Raw genomic sequence first — 20,984 nt, forward strand, 5'->3', positions numbered from 1 at the left:
TGAGTGAGTGACCGGTAGTCTTTCTGAGAGAGAAAGAGAGGCTGGATATAAACAGCAGCCAGGCTTCCAGGCAGCGACAGCCAGACACTCAGACCAGCCATCTCGCCTCCCGCACAGCTCCTCAGACCCATGCAGGATGCCCGGAGAGCGCCGGGGAGTCCTGGTCCAGCTCAGCCCGAGTTCATGACGCTCTGGGCGGCCTCGTCATGCGTCTGTTGCCCGAGCCCAGCGCCCAGTCCCTCCGGCTCCTCTTCCTCTTTATCTTCGTGATGGGGGTGACCCCTTCCCCGGCTCTCACAGCCGGCTGCCCAGACAGATGCGTGTGCGACGACCAGCTCGTGGTCCAGTGCGCCGGTCAGGAGCTCACCCTGTTCCCCAATGACCTGCCCCTGGCAACCCGGCAGCTCATCATCTCCAACAACCGCATCGGGGACCTACCGGCGCTTCAGCTCAACTACCTGTCCGATCTGGTCTATCTGGACTGCAGCAACAACTCTCTGACCGAGATCTCCGAGTCCACCTTCGGGAATTTGCGAAAACTCGCCTACTTGGACTTGTCGTTCAACACCCTGCTGCAGATCGAGGACCGGACTTTCGGACCCCTGGCGTCTCTGGTGATGCTCCGGCTGACGGATAACCCGAGTCTGGGGGAGATCCACCCGGACGCCTTCTCGGAGAACATGGCTCTGCAGGTGCTGGATGTGAGCCGGAACAACCTCACGGCCCTCAACATCAGCAGCCTGATCGCCCTGCCTGCTCTGCGGTCTCTGGGGCTCAGCGGTAACCCCTGGAGCTGCGACTGTGACACGGAGGACCTCTGCCTCTGGGTGCAGATAGAGGGCTTCAAGTTCCAAGGTGAGGATGGATGGAGTCTGAAAGATGTTCAACACAGTTTTCATTCCCAACACACACATAGGAACATTTAGGGTGATCCAAACTGTCAAAAAAGTATAATTTACTTCTTAAAGACTTGTTCTGGCAGTGGCAGCCCAGAATAATGAAGAAAAAAAACAGATCCAAAATGAAGTCTATAAGCCTGTGCCATGATCCTGTTCAGGTGCTGCTCTCCTGTTTGTTTGGTTCTGGAAGCTGGATCCTCTTGCTGGCCAGTTTCCTGACAAGCAAACAAACAGTTCCTCTGTTAAAACTATAAAGAACCAAAGACGCTCCAAGGTCTTATCATTTGTTATTGTCACATCAGCTCATTTAGATAATTTGATTCTGGGCGCTTGGTCAAATGAGTCCCTGATGGACTATTGCTCTCCCCTTATTTTGTAGATTTGTATGCACACACACACACACACACACACACACTTCCATGTGCACTCCCACATATGCGCAGATGCAGAGTCAGATGCAGACACACACACTCTCTCTCTCTCTCTCACTCTCTAGAACTAATGGTTTGACCTCAGAGTCAGAGCAATCTGAAGATTTCGTTCCCCTGCTCCTCTCCGCAATACGATACCCTCAAACTGCCCTTCACGTCTCAATAATGTCTCAAGTTTACCCCAACAAATCAGCACATTTGTGGTACAGTTACATGGAGAGCAACAGCCACCGTAGCCGTCCATTCCTTAAGTAGCGGGGGATTGAATTAGAGCGACCCAAGAAATCACCAACAATGGGCCTCACAACCTTCTCGGCGCAGACACGCTCAGGTGATCTCTGCTCGTAAATGGTAATGGGGTTTAGTTCTAAGCAGGTGAACTAGGTTAGGCATTGTAACAATGTGGCCTTGCTTATAATAGCTGTCAGTGTACATCCCATTGATCTTACTGCGTTGTCTTTGTGGGTCCTTAAGGCAGAGATAATGCTGAGGGGATGAGTGTGTCCTTTTTTTCTGGTTAGCCCCTCCCATCTGCACACACACACACACACACACACACACACACACACACACATACACAAACACTTTTACAAACACAGCGTGCACCAGGGTGTGCTTTGGTCCTTCAGTCCGGATGGTTAATGATGATGCTCAAAAAAGCTGGACTCCTATGTTCCCATTAAGGACAATGTGTGTGTGTGTGTGTGTGTGTGTGTGCAAGTGACTCACTCCACTAAGTGTGTGTGAGTCAATGTGTGATTTGGAGGTGAGGGGAGACTTAAGGCCAGCACCTGTGGGAAATGGGAAGAAGATTAAGGGACAAGGAGCTTGAGAGGAAGGCCACTTGAAGACAGCAGCTCCCCAAAGTTGTTATCCACCTTCACTTCCACACCGCGCTGAAGTGCACTCACAATCTGGCACACACACACACACACACACACTCACACATGCTTACTGTACGCACTCTGCTCTGCTATTTCTCCCACCAAAAAGCCTCACACAAACACACTCCTGCCAAAAAATCAGAGCTAACATTCTGAGAGAAGGGCTTTCGAGTCGTAAGTGACACAACACAACACTCCCACAGCCGGCCTATTGTTTTCAACACACATACACACACACACACACATGTAAAGGTAAAAATCCCAACTAATAACCATGAAATTGCAGCTGTATCACATCACAATATGCCTAAAATGTTATAAATGTGAGCAAACTACTATACACCCTCAAGAACACACACTCTGTCTCTCAGACTGACAAATCGTGTATTGATATGGCACTCGTAAACACCCGCAGTGACCACTTTAACAGAGTGAATGGGGTCAAGTGAGCACGTGTATGTGTGAGCATGTAGTGTGTTTCTGTGGTTATGAATGCCCTCCAATCTGACTGCAGGGCTGTGAGTCTAATGTACAGAGATTCCAGCTGTCGCTACCCCTTAGTGTGAATATGAATCAGGCGCATGCAAGTGTGTGTATGTTTGTGTGTGTGTGTGTGTGTGTGTGTGTGTGTGCGTGCAACGTCTCCACACAGTAACTCATTCAAGACCCTCTGATAGTGCTGCTGATTGTGTCGATTACTGGTAGAAAAATCTTGTGTTCATGCCTGATTGTTAGTTTCTATCGGCTGTTTCTGTTTTTATGTCTCATCATAGCATTTTCTTGTGTTTTCCTGCATTTAAGTGAGTCGCTCAGTTTGACTTTGTCTTTGTGTTTTTGTCAGTCATGTGTCGCTGAGAAAGGTTGACATGACTTGACTCTGGCAGCCACCAAAGTCAAAGCGTAGCTTCGGGAAAGCAGCAAGGTTGGCAGGTGCATTTGAGTGCAAGAGGGAGAAAGTGAGAAAGGAAAGTGATAGAAAGACGGAGCGGACATGTTTCTTTATCAAATGCAAGAAAAGGAAAGAAAACAGCGAGAAGAAAGTCAAAGACAAAATATTCTGTGTTACATTCAGTACGTTGTGTCTGAGCTGATGGAGGTCACTGCCTCTTGGTTGCTTCCTGGACTGACCCTCCTATGTGTGACAGACCCCTGACCTACAGGTGAATAACAAAATAATGCGAGTTTTAGTGAGAAAAATGGTATTACAGTCATGAATATCATTGTGAAACAGCTGTTTAGCAATAAACACACAGGAAATTAAAGGAAAGAGAAAAAAGACATTCAAGCGGTGAAAATTAAATATATTAATAATGCATCCAATGACTACAGAGCACTTTAGCATCTTTCAGCTCATTGTTCAGTTTTATTGCCTGAAACTTTCTCTTTTTGTTCTCGCTGCTCTAATCAACCTCGTTTTCAGCAAAAACAAACCCATTTTACGTTACCTGCCATCTGCCGAGCACCAAACAGCCGACGGACACAGTTAGCAACTAGCTGGTGAACACAGCGGAGCGTGCAGCAGCTAAAGAGACAGAGAGAGAATACGTTCAGGTGGCCAGAAACACGACTCCAAATTAATGCTATTGGTGCTTTGTGTCTGCTGGACAGTTCTGCACTCAGACAGCCAAAATAATTAACTTTTTTGTTTGACTGTGTTTGGCACATGAGGATTTCCATGACCAAATCCCCTTAACATAGTACATAATTTAGCTTTTTAGCACTTTGCACTTTTACTCTTTATTTATATGGATATAGATGATTTGGCTTCTTTGGAGTTCTTCTTTGGTTCTGTTAATGATCTTTTGAGGCTTTGAATACTCACATGGTCAAAGAAGCTATATGTCAGAACTCCATGTACATGAATGCTTCTGGTTGGTATTCAGCCTTATATGACCCTGCCTTGTTTATTGTGGTGATGTTATTTTAGAGTTAAAGCTATTTTCCGTAAGGTTTTTACATTTTTTTTTCAACCCCATGTGCTCCAAACGCTCTTGACTTTCCTATCTCGCACACCTAAATATTCCCTATCATCAATTCTCCGTGTTCGGAGAATATACCTGTATTTCCTCTCTTGTCGTAATGGAATTTCAGCTTGCTGAACGACCTGCTGTACTCATCGTAGGTCGATTTTGACAAGGGCCTCGGCTAAATACACAGAATGTAAGTGGCTCGTCCTGGGCTGGCAGAGTTGGTGGTGTTATGGCTCCAGCGTTTGGGAAAGTATTTCTGGCTGCTCGTCGGTGCCCTGGACAGCTCACTGACCCGAGGCAAAGAGCCAAGGCAGAGGGCCACGCATGGGGCAACAGTTAAATATTCATAAAAAGACAAAAGAGAAACAGAGGTCCGCGGGTTCAGAGAGGGGAAGAATAAGAGAGGGATGTCAGGTTTTTGCACCAATTGAATTTGATTTATCTTTAATGAACGTGAATCTTAGATTACTTGAGAAATGACATGAGAGGGGAGACCGCCGGAAATAGCGTGACAAAAGAATAGAGGACAAGAAGATTAGATAAGACAGAAAGGGCTGAAAAATTGGGCAAACAGATTAAGACGGACTTTGCAACAGAGAGCTACAGAGAAGGAAAAGAAGAAAAAAACAGGCAGACTATTAAGGAGTTACCAATCGTCTGTGCCCCAGATCTGTCACTCAAATCCATTAAAACATTCATTATGACAAGGAGGCATCGATTCAATTTAATGCAGGTACACGATACATTATTTATCAACTGGAACGATTCCTCAGACCCATCTGGTGCGGGGAAGCATATCGAATTCATCTGGCCTACTTGTGTAGCGTAGCCTGTATATATTTTTATGTCTCTGTGCATTTCGCGGTGTGAGCTTGAAACCAAGACTGATGTGATGCTTGTGTGGGTGTGTTTGTTATGTGATCACCTGAGGCACGGAGGGGAGGTAGCTCAGGTGTGTGTGTGTGTGTGTGTGTGTGTGTGTGTGTTTGTGTCCAAAACCAATATTTGAGCCGAGAGAATAAAAATTGGAAAAGAGAGGGGAGAGTGCGGAGATGATAGAGCAAAACTGAGAGAAATGGAAGGAAGTTAAAGAAGGAGAAGAAGAAGAGGGAAATGGGAGTGATAAACGCTGAAGGGGAGACACGTAGGGAGAATTAAACGTGCCAGAGTGGGAATGAAAAGTGGGAGGTGATAAAGACTGATAAGAGGAGCGATAGAGGGAAGAGGAGAGAGAGCTGTTGCTATCTGACCTTCACTCTCTCCGCCAGAGGAAGAAGGGATCATATGGAGAAATGATGGAAAGGAGGACGGTGGTAATCTGACTAATGCCGTATTTGAGAGGAGAGGAGTGAGAAGGCGTGTGTTATTCAGCCCTAGTGGATGTGATGGAGAAAAGGTCAGCTATTCTTAGTCTTAGCCAACCCCGGTATGATGCGTTTAGCTGGCTAAACGGCGAGATACTTGAGCTTTGCTGCGAGAGCAGGGGCCCAAAAACTCTTTCATCTTATATCACAGGCTTCCAGTCGCCTTTCAAGTTAGTTTGAAACGTTTTTAATACGTCCACCTTACACTGTGCAACCATGGTTTCAACATTTCAAACTAAAGGTGGTCTAATGCACCTGGTAGACCGGAGTGTAGAGAAATGAATCGTGCGATGGAGAAGGTTGAATTCCCGGACAGTGTCAGCACTGAGTTTATCACGTTTCGGTCATGGTGCCATGGTCAGGTATCAAATTCACAACAATGAAATGAAACAACAACATCTTTATACTAAAAGCACAGGCTGTAACAACTAATCAAAAGGGGAGCCAAACCTCAAACACATGAGACAATAATCGCATCAATAATAAAATGAGACAAACAATGTGTCAAAATCCATAGAATACAAATGAAAATAGAAACAGAAAAGATTAGATGCACAAAGCAAGAACAAGAGAAGCTCAAATAGGGGAATCATATATTCATAACCCTGAAGAAAAACAAATCCTATTTCCACATGTTAGTACTTGAAATATAGGGCATTATCTAGGCACCTAAAAAAAACTTTTCAACCAAACTTTTAAGCGGACGTTCAGACCAATAACAACACAAGGAGCTGCGTTGGTGGGAGTATTTATAATACTGAGAGACAGGATTTTATTTAAACAGTATTAATTTGGTATTCCTGTTGCAGAATAATCTACCAAGAATGTGCACTTGGATGTATTTGATCAGCCAACGCGGTACCTTGTCAGATGACGTTGTGGTAGATGTGTAGTTTTACCGGAGCTCCATCACCTCGACTTCCACCGGTCTGCTGACCTGCAAACAAATCAGGGCTTCCTGGGCTCTCTTGACAGCGAGTGTGATGACATCAATGCCCATTAGGGTCATATTTATTCAGCAATAATACCTTATATTTTGAGTAGCCAACCTCCACAGGGAGGTCAGAGGTCGAGGTCAGCTACCTGGACAGGAGCTGTAGGGACAGAGGAGAGTGTCTGGTTGAATGGTGATCTCCTTGTATTATGTATGTAAAACAAGTTGTGAATTTAACAATAGGCTTTGGTTAAATCTCTGTGATTGAGGGGATGCTTGTGTCTACAGCTTCCACCTCCCCCTCTATATGAGACCACGTACTGATTACCATATGCATTGGCATAATTAATCTGCTTATAAATAGCTCTGTTCCCAGGTCAGAGGACAGGCTTTCTGCCTCGCAGGTTAATACCTCACGGCTCTGATCATCAGTACGCGTGTCATGTGAGCATACTGTATACATGCATGTGAGTAGACTGCAGGCGTCTGTGGATGTGTTTGCATTCAGAGTGTGGTCTGAAAAGCCGCTGCTCGTTGCTCTTTTATGCGTCGAGGGCCAGGGGAGAGGAGGGAAGGAGTCAGAGGAAAACAGAGTGAAGTTCATGAAAGAGTCAGCGGTGTTGTTCAGCAGCATCTCGCCCCTACACCGGCCCCTCCTCCAGGGAGGTGATGAGCCCTGCTCTCTGTCAGTGTGTCAGTGCTGAGCCTGGAAACCGTCCAGCTGATGATTTGACACGGAGACTGTATCGCACCGCTGCAGTGGAGGGCTGCCACCCATACAGCAACTCACACACACACACACACACACACACACACACACACACACACACACAGACTCACACACATCTTACAAATGTATGCACACACATAAACACTGTGCCCACTGGATTGCTTACTTCTAGATTGTCTTTTAAATAAAATAGAAAGAAATTAACGTCCCCATTCACATTTCCTGGAAATCTCGTCTTGTGTGTAAAATGTGAGTGTGTATGCATATGTGTATCTTCAGTATGTGTGCCTGTGTATCCCCCTGTATCTGGAAGAGGGTAGTTCCTTTCCTTCAGTACTATTTCTGTCCTTATAGCCCCTGGTCTGTGGTGTGTCACAGAGCCGCAGGGCTTTGTGTCTGGTCGGTCGCATACTTCACGACACCACTGACCACAACCCTGGTAATATTACCATAACACAGTGACATCATGCCATGCACAGCAGGAACAAGATGGTTCTTAGCACAGCGAGGGCAGATATGTGACCACCATGCTCTGCTTCCTGCCCTGTTGCTGGAGGAGAACGCAGGGACCAGACGACAGCGACATCTTGTCAGCGACAGCGTGACAGTATGTAAGCGCAGGCCAAGAGAAGAAATTTATTGCCAAAGATTAATGTTCAGAGCAGACTACCTCATCATAAGGGGGCAGACAAGGGGACACTCCTGTATCCATGCTGTGCTGCAGGATTTTCCAGCCAGTGCTTGTTTAAGGTGGAGAAATATGGAAACTGCAGTGCAGCATGCATGCAACAAAGTGTGAATTCTTCAAGGCTGCAGCCACTGTACTGAAACTGCTGGAATCAGACTGCACATTCAAGCTATGCTGCGGAAGCAAAGAGGACGCATACATCTCTGTCTCTCTCTTCCACCCTCTCTCTGAGTTTCTTACTCAAATACATGCATACACACACTCTCCTACCTGACAATGTCCTGTGGTCTAGTTCCCGCGGTACTTCTAAATTGGCATGTGCAGAATGATATTATGAGGGCTGCATGTGCAGGGACTTAAAGGAAGTTTATGATAACAGATTAAAGATAGGTTTTCAAAACTGCATGCTTTTAAATCAAATAGCATCTTTGAATAAGTGCCTCATAAGCAGCCACACAGAAACACACCTTACTGACGAAGTTTTTTCCTGCCCTTTCAGCTCAAACAGTCATTAAATTAGACAATTAGAGCAGCGCCTTTAATTTATAAAAGGTTATTAACATATTATGATACAGGAGTGTTATCGTCCTTCAATAAAAGTGCAAAGGCATACTTTATTGAAGACAAGATTCGGTGGAAGAAATCGATGCCGGTGAAAAACAGGGACAAACACTGAAAATGTCAAGGGCATCCTGCCAGAATGATGTCTGAGTGGTTTCCCCGCCTAAGTGATGGGATGAGTGAGAAAACACTGAGTGACAAAGAAACAGACGGTGAAGTGAGACTGAACGGAGAGTGAATCATCCCGGCTGCCACTTTTTCCTGTGTTCTCCAGTGATACTCAAATTATTTTCTCTTATCTCTTATTATAGGAGGCAGTCGTGACTTCTCTCTAAAATGCAGCCACAAATGTTTGTTGGCGAAGGAAAAAATATATTTGTCGTGTGAAATTCAGAGGCCTTTTTTCTCCCTTGGGTTTGGTAGACAAAGAAATCTTATACCTGATATATATTCCCCATATATTATCTGCCAGTGCTTACTTCTGACATTTATGTTTGCACACATGATACAGCTGCACAGTTCACACCCTAAACTTGACCTGAACTTGGTACAGCCGAAAGTCTAAATCAGTCAAATTATTATGCATTATGTTTGACAGCTGAACAGCTCTGCATTAAAGAGACACCAGGTAACTTTCGACAGAAGAGATAACACAATCTTCCTCGTACAAAGTTGAAGTCATAAACAGTAAAACACCTGTTTGCTTGGTCTAAAACACTCAGTGGTTCAACTGCTACTGCCCTACCTGGTCTGGTATGACCAGTAGCTTATGGTAGCTAATGTTAGTAAACTTAAGGTAAATGTTACGTAAATATAAAGTCAGTTCACTACTGTTACAATAGCTTAGCATTTTAGCTTATTATTAGCTTATTATCTCATTATGGTCACTTGTAGCCGCAGTTAGCTAAGTTAAATAGTCTCGCTTTAAGATATTATAGTCCGCATCACAGATTATCTTTACAGTAATAGCCTATATTGTCGTGTAAAAGCTCAAAGCGCACTTTGAAATGCAGTTTTTAACCAACAGCAGCACTTTATCAACATTGGACACTCAGATAAAGTGCTGCAAAATGTCACTAAGATAAAGGCAAAGTGAGAGCTGAGGATTGACAAAGGGATCGAGCTTGATATAGGTGATACTGAACACTAAAATATGGTTTAATTGGCCTTAATACTAATCCAGAAGATCAGTTTGGGACATCCCAAGCTGTGGATGAAGGCCCTAAATGGTTCTTCTTTTAGAGAAATAGTCTCCGGGACAACAATGACGAGAAGAGTAGTAAAATGTTGTTTTAGAGATTTGTCTTGGCTTTCATCACACTTTTCTTTGAGAGGAGACCAGGCAGCAGTAACATGCAGCCAAGAACTGTGCACAAAGTCTGAACCGTTGCAAGGTGCAGGACACAGAGACAGAGGAAGGACAGATGAGACCCAAGCACCCCGAGGGACCTGTTTCGCTGTTGTGTGTGTTTGTACAGTCACTGACCGTACCTCACTCTTCCAGCATCCAGCTATGAACGTTATATTGTAAGAGGTAATAGACAGCAACCTCGCTGTACACATACACAAGAAAAAAAAAACTCCTCACACCTGGCTCGAGGCAAGCTTGGCAGGGTAATGAGACTGAGCAGATCAGCTAGCCAGCCACGACCGCCACAGATGGTGACAGAGAGCGACGGAGGGACGGCCATGTGAACTGAGAGGGAAATAAAAAGAGGAAAATAAATAGAGAGAAATACAAAACAGAGAGAGGCATAAGGAAGTTCATTGTAATTCAAATTTGTTTTTTCCAGCATACAAAGAAAAGTAACACATGACTGCACCGTACAGTAAATCAACAGATAATGGAACAATTAGAACAAATCTGAGCACAGAAAAGTAGCTGATACAAATAAAAAAAGACAAACCAAAAAAACAGAAAGTGCAATTAAGAAACAACGTAAATAGAACAAAATTGGGGCAGCACATTTTCACAATAATAATAGTACTCATATGTACTTCCTCCTGCATTTCCTTCTTTAAATAGGTTAAAAAAAATCAGACTAAATCCTCTCGCGATCAGAGCTTTGTCTGTCTCTTCCAGTGGTGCACAACAATCCTTGAAGCGCCAAATCAAACCTGCTAATGCAAGTCCAAACTCTTATTTGGATATACCCAATGACAGGAGAGACCTGTCTCCTAACAAACACAGCTGGGAAGTGATTCATCCAATACTTCTTATTACTCATTTCCAAAAAAAAAGGAGAAACAAAAGAGCACATTAAATGGAGGAAAGCACCTGCTTCAGTTTTACACTTCCAACAGTTATTATCATCCACGAGTCCCATTTCTGAAGCTTAACTACTGTATAATACCTGTGCGTCATATAGTAATGTAGTCAGCCTTAGATGGAATAATATTTTTTGTTCCTCTTTTCACTGGAGGAAGTGTGCTGAAAGACAGAAAGAGAAAGTGAGTGGAGACGAGGAGAGGGAGAATATGAAATGACAGTTTGGGGAAGCCTCTGCGTGTCCTTCCTCCCACTGAGGGACAGTCAGAACTGGGGTAAGACAGATAGTGTGTCTGCTCAGTGTGTTACAGGCGTCTCCTGGTTTGTCCTCGGTTTATCTGTTGCTACCGAGTAACTGTGTAATCTTAGTACATCACTAATCACCATAATGACTTGCATAATGTTCCCTGCTAACTCAATAACAGGGGAAGCCGTCAAATAAACACAGACGCACACTAAGACAGCTACCCGATGCACTCGCTGTAATTCTGCACGATCCTGACCCGTTATAACTCCTCAGTCTCAACCCATCATCAGACAGGACAGCGGCATCAGCACGACGTGTCTCCTCAAGGCTGAGACAAAGCCCCCTGTTGAGGCGATCGTTAAGTATTGATCGCGGATCTTATCACACACCTGCAGATATGTTGTTTTCCTCAGCAGGCTTGTCAAAAAAAACAACAACACCCGGTTGGTTGCATTTTTTTTTTAACCCTTTCAGACAGTACAGTAGAAGTAATCTGATCTTGGGTGGGGGGGTGGGGCTAGCTCAGGATTACATTGGCTATAAGGAGAATGACACTGCCAGGAAGGATTTAAGTCAGTTTGGTAGTGTATGTACAGATACCAAACTGGGCTCTGAGTCTTTACTTTCATAAGACATCATTTCACGACTTCTAGCCCCGGCTCTCCTCTCAAACTGCCTCTGCTCTCAGGAAGCCCTGGCAAGTAGTCGAAGTATAGATCAAATCCAACTATTCTCGCCATCCTTCCCCCATCGCTCATCTCCACGTTCAGACCTTTGGCTTTATTGGTAGATGAGTGCAGTTTAATTAACATTGTTAACAGCAATAATCCATCAGCGGGCAGGACTGCAGCCAGATACATGCAGCTCTCTCCTCTCTCATCTTCTGAGGTCAGACTCACTGCATCCATCCTTTCCTTTGAGTGCATGTGGATGCAGGTGTCCAAATTGTCTGCATTTGTTTGCCTTTCTTCCCGTTTGTGCTGTCGTCTCAGTCTCTTTTATCCCCGACTTGTTCCCTGCCTATCTCTCTTTCAGCTTTTTCCCATCTTAAATATTTTCTTCTTGCAATTAAGCATGCGTGGAGGGTGGGAGCGAAGGAGCATGGGAGTTAGCGGCGCTCGTAACTGACAGAAAGCAGCACGCACTGTATCCTGCTCTGTTCTTATCTCTGATGATACACACACAGAGCAGGCCTCTCTTCCCTTTTTAACACTCCGCATTCGTACTAATTAAAATACGTGAGGGTGCTGTATATGCTAATGCTGCAAAGTCACTGTAGCAGAATGAAAACATGCAGCAGGAGCATGAAAAGCACTGCTGAAGCGTTCCTGATGAAGACGCTGAATCCAGACCGACTTCTCCTTCTGACCTTTGACCTCTCTGTGGCCAAGCATCAAATAAACACTTCACAGGAAAGGCTTATTTCTATTATTTCTGCCGCCCTGTGTGTTCCAAAGTCACCCCAGCTGATAATCATATTCCTCATTATGAACGGCAGATGTTTTGTCAGGGAAAACACTCATCTCCTTATCTCTCTGCCGCTGCAGAGTGATTTGTCAGTGTATAATGATGTGCGTGAGGGGGTGGGAGGGTGCATGTGTCAGAGGCTTGCAGTCAAGTCTAGTCACCTTTCTGTGCTTGTGTGTGTGTGCAGCATAATAATGTTGCCATGTCCTAGACACCAAAGACCTACATTACTCAGAGGAGTAGTGTCTAGTACTAGAACCTCTCTGGGGATCATTTATCACAAAGGTTATCACTGCATTATTAAGGGCTGTTTGTGTGTGTGCGTCCTGGTCTTTGTACACCTTTTTCTCAAGAGTAATTACGTTTTTCTCCCCCTTCTCTCTCCTGACACTCTGCCCTTCATCTTTAACCATATGTACTGATTATTCTCTTTTATGCTACATCTTTCTTCATTAATCTCCTCTCTCCTTGCCTCTCCACCCTCTCTTTCTCCTCCAGACGAGGGCCAGACGGTTTGCCACAGTCCCCCAGAGCTGGCAGGCCAGCGGTTGGCGGAGGTCGGCATGCAGCTGCGGGCAGACTGCCACCAAGGCCTGGGCTACTGGGACTACCTCTTCTTCATCGCCATCGGCTTCGTCATCTTCTCGGCCGGCACGGTGTCGGCCTGGGTGATGGGCGTGCTCATGGTGCTGTACGAGCGCTACAGCAAAAGGAAGAGCGAGGAGCTGGACAGCGACGACGAGGACGATAGGGGAGGGATGGGCGGAGGTGGAGGAGGAGGTGGAGGAGGAGGGAACCAGGGGAACGGGGATCTGAGCAAGCCCGGCATGCAGGTGTGATAGACTGATGTGGAACAATGTGAGGAGGGATGACACGAGAACAGGAGGAGAGAAAAAAGACAGAGAGGAAGAACCAGAAGTGATGAGAGGACTCTGAGACCAAAGGCTCTGCGATGAACCAAGATCTGACTGTCTCTCTTTGTTACAGATTTAGATATCGCAATATGCTCTTCACCATAATGGACAGAAAGTGTGTGTGTGTGTGTGAGTGTGAGTGTGTCTGTGAGAGAGGAAGAGAGACAGACAGAGACAGCAATAAGGATGACTATGCCTTCACTTCAGGAGTACAGAATGACCTCTGAGATTATTGAGAGCAATAACCCCCATACACACACACACACACAACTACACACACACACACACGCGCGCGCGCGCACGCACACACACACACACACACACTCATCTCAGCACAGATACTCTACGGAGCTGCTGGTTTCTCTGAGTGGGCGGATGTACCTGCATACTATGTGAAGTGCTCTTGAGTAATATTCTGTAAATGATGATTATAACAAGATATGTTATGTGAGCGACACATTCAAACACACACACACACACACACACACACAGCACATTAATACACATAAGAAGGCATTGGGGGTCACAAAGAGAGTGATGCCTTATCTCTGCTAAAATAAAAAGGGAAAACTAGTATATTTCAGTACGAAGGTGGGATTTTCCTGAATGCCTTAAGGCAACTCACTTGAAATAGTGAACAGTCACTGCTGTCTCCTATAGACAGAATCTGTCCAGAAACAGTTTGGGATATGATGAAATAATTTGAATGTAAAAACTAAGAATGAACTACGTCTACAATTCACTGTAACAGAACAAAGATAGATAACTTTGACAGAGTGGAGGCTTGGTTCTCCTGCTGCTGCTGAGCTGCTGGCGGGATTAACGCGTGAAGTTTAAAGGTACCTTGTGGAGTTTTTAACCACTAGAGGCACTATGGAGCAATGTTTTGACATGAGGATCCCTGTTTTGTTTGTATCTCGTGCTATATGCATGAGCACACTGGTGACACGGTCCATATTCCTGGTGATAGTTTCATGCTGTTGTTCTGATTGGCAGTCGGTGTATGTAGGCAATTACATAATACAATACAAACAAATGCATTTATGCAATAAATTCTGAATGTAAATGTAATTGTTTGTTGGCAAGAAAACTCCACAGGGTACCTTTAAAGAGCAACTTACCACCCCCCTGAAAATCTGGTTTGTGCTGTCCAGTGGTTTTTACCTTCAGCGATGTATTCTGGGGTGTGTCAGTGTTGGGTGTGGTTACTAGAGCACACTTCTGGCCACACTCATCAGTAGACGTGTTAGCACCCAAATGTTGCCCAAACTTGAACCAAATATCCAGAAGATCTGCAAAAAGCGCGTTTCCATCCACTAGAGTTGATTAATTGAGATACAGTAAACAGCTGGTGGCACTAATTGTCCAGTCAGAGGCCATTAAACCACTGCAGAAAAAGAGGGCGCAACCACATGACGTAATTATGATGATGAGATGACGGGCGGATGGAAACACACGTATTGATGCCAGATGTGGTTGGCACGTTCTAGCAGGTACGGCAGCTTTTCAGTCTGGTGTTAACTTACGTTTTAATTCCCCAGTAAAGATGGGCAGAAGAAGTCTACCTATAGCGACACGATGTGACTGTATCATATCTTGTGTGTACTGTACGTGTGTTTATCTTCATGTTTCTGTGTGTATGTGCTTTCCTGTGCTGCAAGCCACACTGCTGTAGTTGTAGAAGTGGGGCAGGTTCATCGCGGCTGCACATGAAGACAGCGTCGGGGTGGTGGAGTCAGTCGTGTAGCTAACGATGACTCTACACTATGTGACTGGAAGACTCGCTTGGTTGATCTCATGTTACAGTTGTGCACATACAGGTCTGTCTATAGATCAGCTGTCAGTGTGGAAACGCGCCTCTGGAGTAGTAGTAGTAGTGTGTGTGCGTGTGTGTGTGTGTGTGTGTGTTCATGTATGCGTGACTGTGTTTAAGTGGGGCAGAGCGATCACAGAGCATCTCTGTGAGCAGCATGGACGTGTGATTCATGAGCCCAGACTGATCCAAACCCTTCTTCCTCCATCCTGCTCCACTTCCTCCCTGCCCGTCACGGGACTGATGGGCGGTTAGAGATGATAAACGACAAACTCTTGATGGAGGTGGGGTGGATAGAGGTGGGATGGAGAAAGAGCGAGGTCACCATCAGAAGCAGGAATTCATCCTGATTGATGTACTTAGCAGCTGTATTGATAGCCGGGCTTTTATTCATTTTCCGGGCTGAGTGGCTCCAAATGCCCCGGATGAATGGGCATGGTTAAATGATAACTCTCCACAGGGCTTGGCAGAGTGTGTGTCAGTGTGTTTGCGCATACATGCATGCATGTTTATGGCTATTTCTAGCTTGGTTTATGATGGTGACGTTATATCTTTATGTGGATGAAGAAGATCGACAACAGTATTTTTTTACTATAGGAGGGTAACACACTTTCTCACTCACTCAAACACAGAATCTCTCACTCACTCTCTCTCTCTCTCACACACACACACACACACAGACTTACCCACGTGCACAATAAATCTCAAGGGCACAGCTAAAGTCAGAGCTGCGGGCCCGAGAACATTAACACTCCTGTTTTGGTCTCTCTTAGCATGCATCACCACATCCTCTTATCCTCCCCTCCATCCTCAATCTGACACTGTCATCAGCTTTCACACAACGCAGGCACACACACACACACACCTGGACCTATATTTTAAATCTTTGGATCTTTAGGCTGTCATTATCAGATCATTTGTTCAAGGGGAAGCTTAGAGGTGTGCAGGCTTTTAAATGACCTGCAGATTGCTGGTGTCAATCCTTCTTACGTTACATCACGTTCATAAAAAGACATGTGACCTACAAGAGCGTGACCTCGCGGCTGCATACCTGAACGTATCCTTAAACACAGTGCTTCCTGTTTGGAACGAGCAGCTATCAAATATAGAGCTGTTTAGCAGACAGAAAATGACAGTCCTTTACCAGCAGCAGGTCAGAGGACAAGGGAGTCAGCCAGTGCTATCCTGGTGTTAACTCGTCACAGGACAGAAGACAGGACAGAGTAAAAATACCACTGATCTAAGAAGAGGAGGGCTTGTGTTTTGTGTGTGTGTGTTTGTGCGCACACATGTAAGAGGTGTCCAAGGGTGTGATCATCTGTGAATGGGCTAAAAGTTGTATGGAGAGATATTTATAGTGCCTGGACTCAAGAGAGTATACATTAGATACATACAGTGTGTGTGCGTAAGATGGGGTGTGAATTTATGTGGATTTTTGTTTGGAGGAGTCACTGCAGCTATTATTCGTGACCGCTGGAGAAAAGTGTAAAGGCTGAGGAGTTCAAAGAAATCGACGTGCTGTTGCTCAGAAAATGATTGCCGAGGGCTATGTTCTGGATGCGGCTGCCGTAAGCAAGTGATGATAAAGAGGGAGGGGCTGCTTTGTAACTTCTCCCCTCCTCTCATTATCTCTTGACACATGTGTGTATGTGTGTTTGTGGTTATGTGTGAGTGCGTATGTGTGTCTGGTACATTCATACATTATTACGCAGAGGAGGGAACATTATTAGCCTGCTGATTAGAGAGATCAGAGGTGCTGTGTTGGCTCGCTGTTAGAGCTGCAGATTGCAGATGTCCTCAAAGGCGACAGACCTGCAGAGACCGAACGGTCCTCGCTGTATGTGTTTGTGTGTATGTGTGAGTGAATGTGTGTGAGTTTGTCCAATATGGGATTTCTGATATACCCGCTGGTGTACAGTATATTATGTCTTTTCTTTGTGGTTTCTTTTAGAGTTTTCTTTAGTTTTGTACATCATGGATCATAAGCAATAAAGAACATAAGGATGAAGAGTGGATGAAAAGTAGTTTTCTAAGACTTTACTTGTTAGTACTGAGAAAGTGATTTGAATTCTTGTGTTGCTATAGAACAGGAATTCTTACATGAATAAAAACTACTCGGTTAAATATTGTAAGCATTTTTATACCACAACTACTAGAAACCTTTGAATTGTCGCAAAACACTTCTTCTTCCTCTACACATACATAAGTGCTAATAATGAGTCTGGGAATGCATTCATTCAGGGTGTTTCCAGCATCTGTAGGTCAGTTCAGATCAGTTCATCACATTAAAGTTATAATTGCTAAGATTTTCATGAAATTAAATTCATGAAATTGAAACCATTTATGGTCTGCATTTTGTTTCAGTAATAGCTATTCAATATATTCATATTCTGCAATTATCTCTCCTCACGGTACTGGTCACTGTTGGTGGCGGAGTCCGCCATTCAGACTGCCTACGTAAGCACAGGAAATTCACAGGAAAATGATGCACGCATGTAATCCAGTGCAATTTTATCTCTTAAACAGCCTCATCGTTTACTGTTCACCCTCTTCACGCCATATCAGAGCTGTATTTAAGTTACTGCTGATGCTAACTGAATATTTCCTACTGCTGCTAGTTCACATTAAAAGCATTCAACTGGTGAAACACAGGGTGGCTTTTATTGTGAAGGTTGCAATTATTATTGACCGACTTCTTTATTAAAACATGAGTTTGTTTGGCTGTACCATAAACAGACACAGCAGTTGCTCTTCTGTAAGCTATTCATGGAGTGTTTTCCTGTTGTATTGATGATACCACGATAAATTTACTAAGACAAAAATCTTAAAGGCTAACTGAAATCACATTTAGTCATTCCCTTTTGTAGTCAGAAGTAATGTCATTGTATTTCCCCAAAGACAAAGGTCTTTGGGGAAATATCAGAAATGCTCCTTTTAGTCTCAGCTGGCTGGAGGGGCGTGTCAGTGTCTGTGTTTGATTGACAGCAGCTGGCAGGCTGAGCTCCTGCAGGGGAATGAGAGACACAGTAAACATGCAAACTTGTGCTGTAGCCCACATGTCATGGGCAGAAAACGTGTGTATTGAAGTGTTAGAACCACACCAGCATCTAACCAGACCAAAGTGACACTGGCAGGTATGATTACAGGCTGTTTAATGTACTGCAGCTGAGCAGCTAATTAGCTATCTAGCCTGCAAACTGACGTTAGCAGTGCACTTTTCTCCAGTGAACGTTTGTTTGGTTGCTCTTTCAACTAGCTATGGTGCAGGACGAGACGTGCGTTCATTTTTGTAGGTTAGATAAGTACAGCAAGTCAGCACGAAAGCTAATGCGGGTTGCTGTTGAGTCTGTGGCTCTTGAGTTGTGTAGCAGGCTGCTGTCTTGCTCAGTGTGACCGTCTGCTCTGAACTGATGTTACTAGCCTGATATCAGATAGAATTGTCAACTTGTTTCACTCCATTTCCATCTTCAGTGGATACACTCTAACCGATTTCCATGGGGGAGGGGGATTCGATTTTCTCTAACCAATCACTAGAGACCAACGTATCCGCCTGAATCCACATGTTCCCCCTACGGTACTCATTGGATCAACCGTTTTTCAAATGAGAAATCGCATGATGCCAGGCAAAGAAGTTACTGCCCAATCCATAATTTGATTGGCTGTATCGAAATAAGTCTCCATCTACGTACATGGATAGGGATTTCAAATTGAGGCAAAACTAGGGGGGCTCCATCATGAAATTAAAAAATATAAAAAATTAATTTCTCTTTTGGCTTCTGTTTTTTTGTCAAAGGAGAACACAGGACAAGTGATGTGCACAGCAGATATGTGTGCTGTAGAATGGTAAAAATGCAATTTAATTTCAGTTGGACTTTAAGGATTACAACTTTATGTGGTGTCCGTTGATAATGATACTCAGTCTATCCCCAGCTGTTTAAGGAACCAGTGAGGTCCATAGTAACTAATACTCTAGTAAAGGCTAAAGTCTATTGCTAGTGGGATAAGGGCAAGCAGGATATAGTCTATGCCTCACTGGGTCCGTCCGGTACCTCAAGCACGAACACACACCCACTTCACGAGATGAAACAATAAGAGTTTCATGCGCAGCCACTACGCCATGTGTAATAGCACATAAAACTCCACATGCGCCACAGTGGCACAGCACAGTAGAATACCTGACGTTCTCCGTGAGGGAATGTAGGCTGGGAACAAAATAAAGCCTACTGCTACTAACGTTAACGTTACCTATCTTAGCTAATGTTAAATTAGTGTTTATTGTCAATGATCACTACTGTAGTAACGTTATCTCTTTGCTGTCTTACATTGATGATAAAATTATTTGGACCAGTGGATAACTGCAGTGGATACTGTAACGTTAGTTAACGTTACTTACATGTCCTCAAAATGCCTTGGTGTCTCAGAAGCAGCACATCTTGAAGTGTAAAAACATTTTCAGTTCATTATGAAACTGTGGTGGGACAAATTTGGCTGTGGCCAGCCGCCACATGAGTGATTCACTCCCTTCTCTCGCCTGACAACTTTTCTTTCCCCTCTTTATCTGTCCTCACACCCCACTCCACCTGCTTGGCTCACAGCTCTCCACCCTTCCACTTTCTCTTTTCTTTCCACTCCCCCCATCCCCTCGTTTCACTGCTGCCAACTGCTCAGCCACTCCACTGGCAAAGAGCAGGCTCTAATCCCTCACATGGCCCTCGAAACTCTGCTTGCTGGATCTTACAGCTTTGGAGCTTTTGGAGCTTCCCTTTGAGAGAGACAGGAAGCATAGCAGACAGAAAGGTGGACACAGGCGGACAGACAGAAATGGCAAATGTATACTATAAGAACACAAAACCCCAGAAGCACAACAGCAATGCTAGAGACAAAACATGTTGTGTTCACACAACCATTACTGTGTGTTTGTGAGTGAGTGTGTGTGGGTGTGTGCTTGAGTTTGTGTGCTCAGTCTGATCCCGTTATTTCTCTGAGGGCGATGTTAGAGCGTGAGCATGAAGCACAGAGACCATCTAATGCAATAAGTCAATAACACATCCCATCATTGCACACACACATGCACACACAAACACACATGCAGCACAAAGCAGCCTTCCAGGGGTAAAGATGAACATTTTCTTCATTATGGATCCTGTCTTTTTGAACCAGTTCATGTCCGTAGATTCTTCTTTACGTCCTCTGTACTCACCATTAACATTAAGAGCTGCAGTGAACAAAGTTGTAGTAGAGATCACGTTCTTGTCTCATTTATCTTATGAGGTGAAAATCACGTGTGCATGAACATTCAAATAGAAGCAGGAGAGTTGAAAAGTCAAAACTCAACAGCTGTGTATGCATCACTTTCAGCGTGACCCCACTTTGAGAGCTTATACACACACAAACACACACACACATACACACTTTCTAGCATAAAAGCCTTTCTGTAGATGACATTGTGTGGGAGCAGAGGAGAGTGTGGCTGTCAGCAGGATTCCCTCTGCTTGCTTGCCCTTGAATGGCGTTAAGAGGAGCCCGAGAAGAGAAGAGAAGAGCAGGGACTCACTGGTTGGTTGTACTATAAAGGACAACACAATTAATAGATGGCCATGCTAGAAAGGAAAGTTGTGAGACTTAAAGGGAAATTCTGGTGTTTTTCAACCTGGGTCTCCTTCTCAAAGTTTGGCAATTGTGGCTAATGGGTCATGCTAACTTTGCACTCCTCACCTCTGTTGTAAAGATTCAGGAAATGTGACTCAAAACAACATACATCTGCGCAAGCTTTCCAAATAAACTTGAATTTTACATACATCAAATCAAATGCT

At 44.5% G+C, this 20,984-nt stretch overlaps 1 protein-coding gene across 1 annotated transcript; it reads left to right on the forward strand.

Moving 5' to 3' along the window:
- The first annotated feature begins 206 nt into the window (after positions 1–206).
- Positions 207–13,283, forward strand: lrrc52 (leucine rich repeat containing 52). The gene is made up of 2 exons (XM_070909580.1): positions 207–855; positions 12,943–13,283. The coding sequence occupies exons 1-2, from the start codon at positions 207–209 to the stop codon at positions 13,281–13,283; spliced, it is 990 nt and encodes a 329-aa protein (XP_070765681.1).
- Positions 13,284–20,984: the final 7,701 nt, after the last annotated feature.

This window comes from Enoplosus armatus, chromosome 7 (genome assembly GCF_043641665.1).
Source record: "Enoplosus armatus isolate fEnoArm2 chromosome 7, fEnoArm2.hap1, whole genome shotgun sequence".
NCBI lineage: Eukaryota > Metazoa > Chordata > Actinopteri > Centrarchiformes > Enoplosidae > Enoplosus > Enoplosus armatus.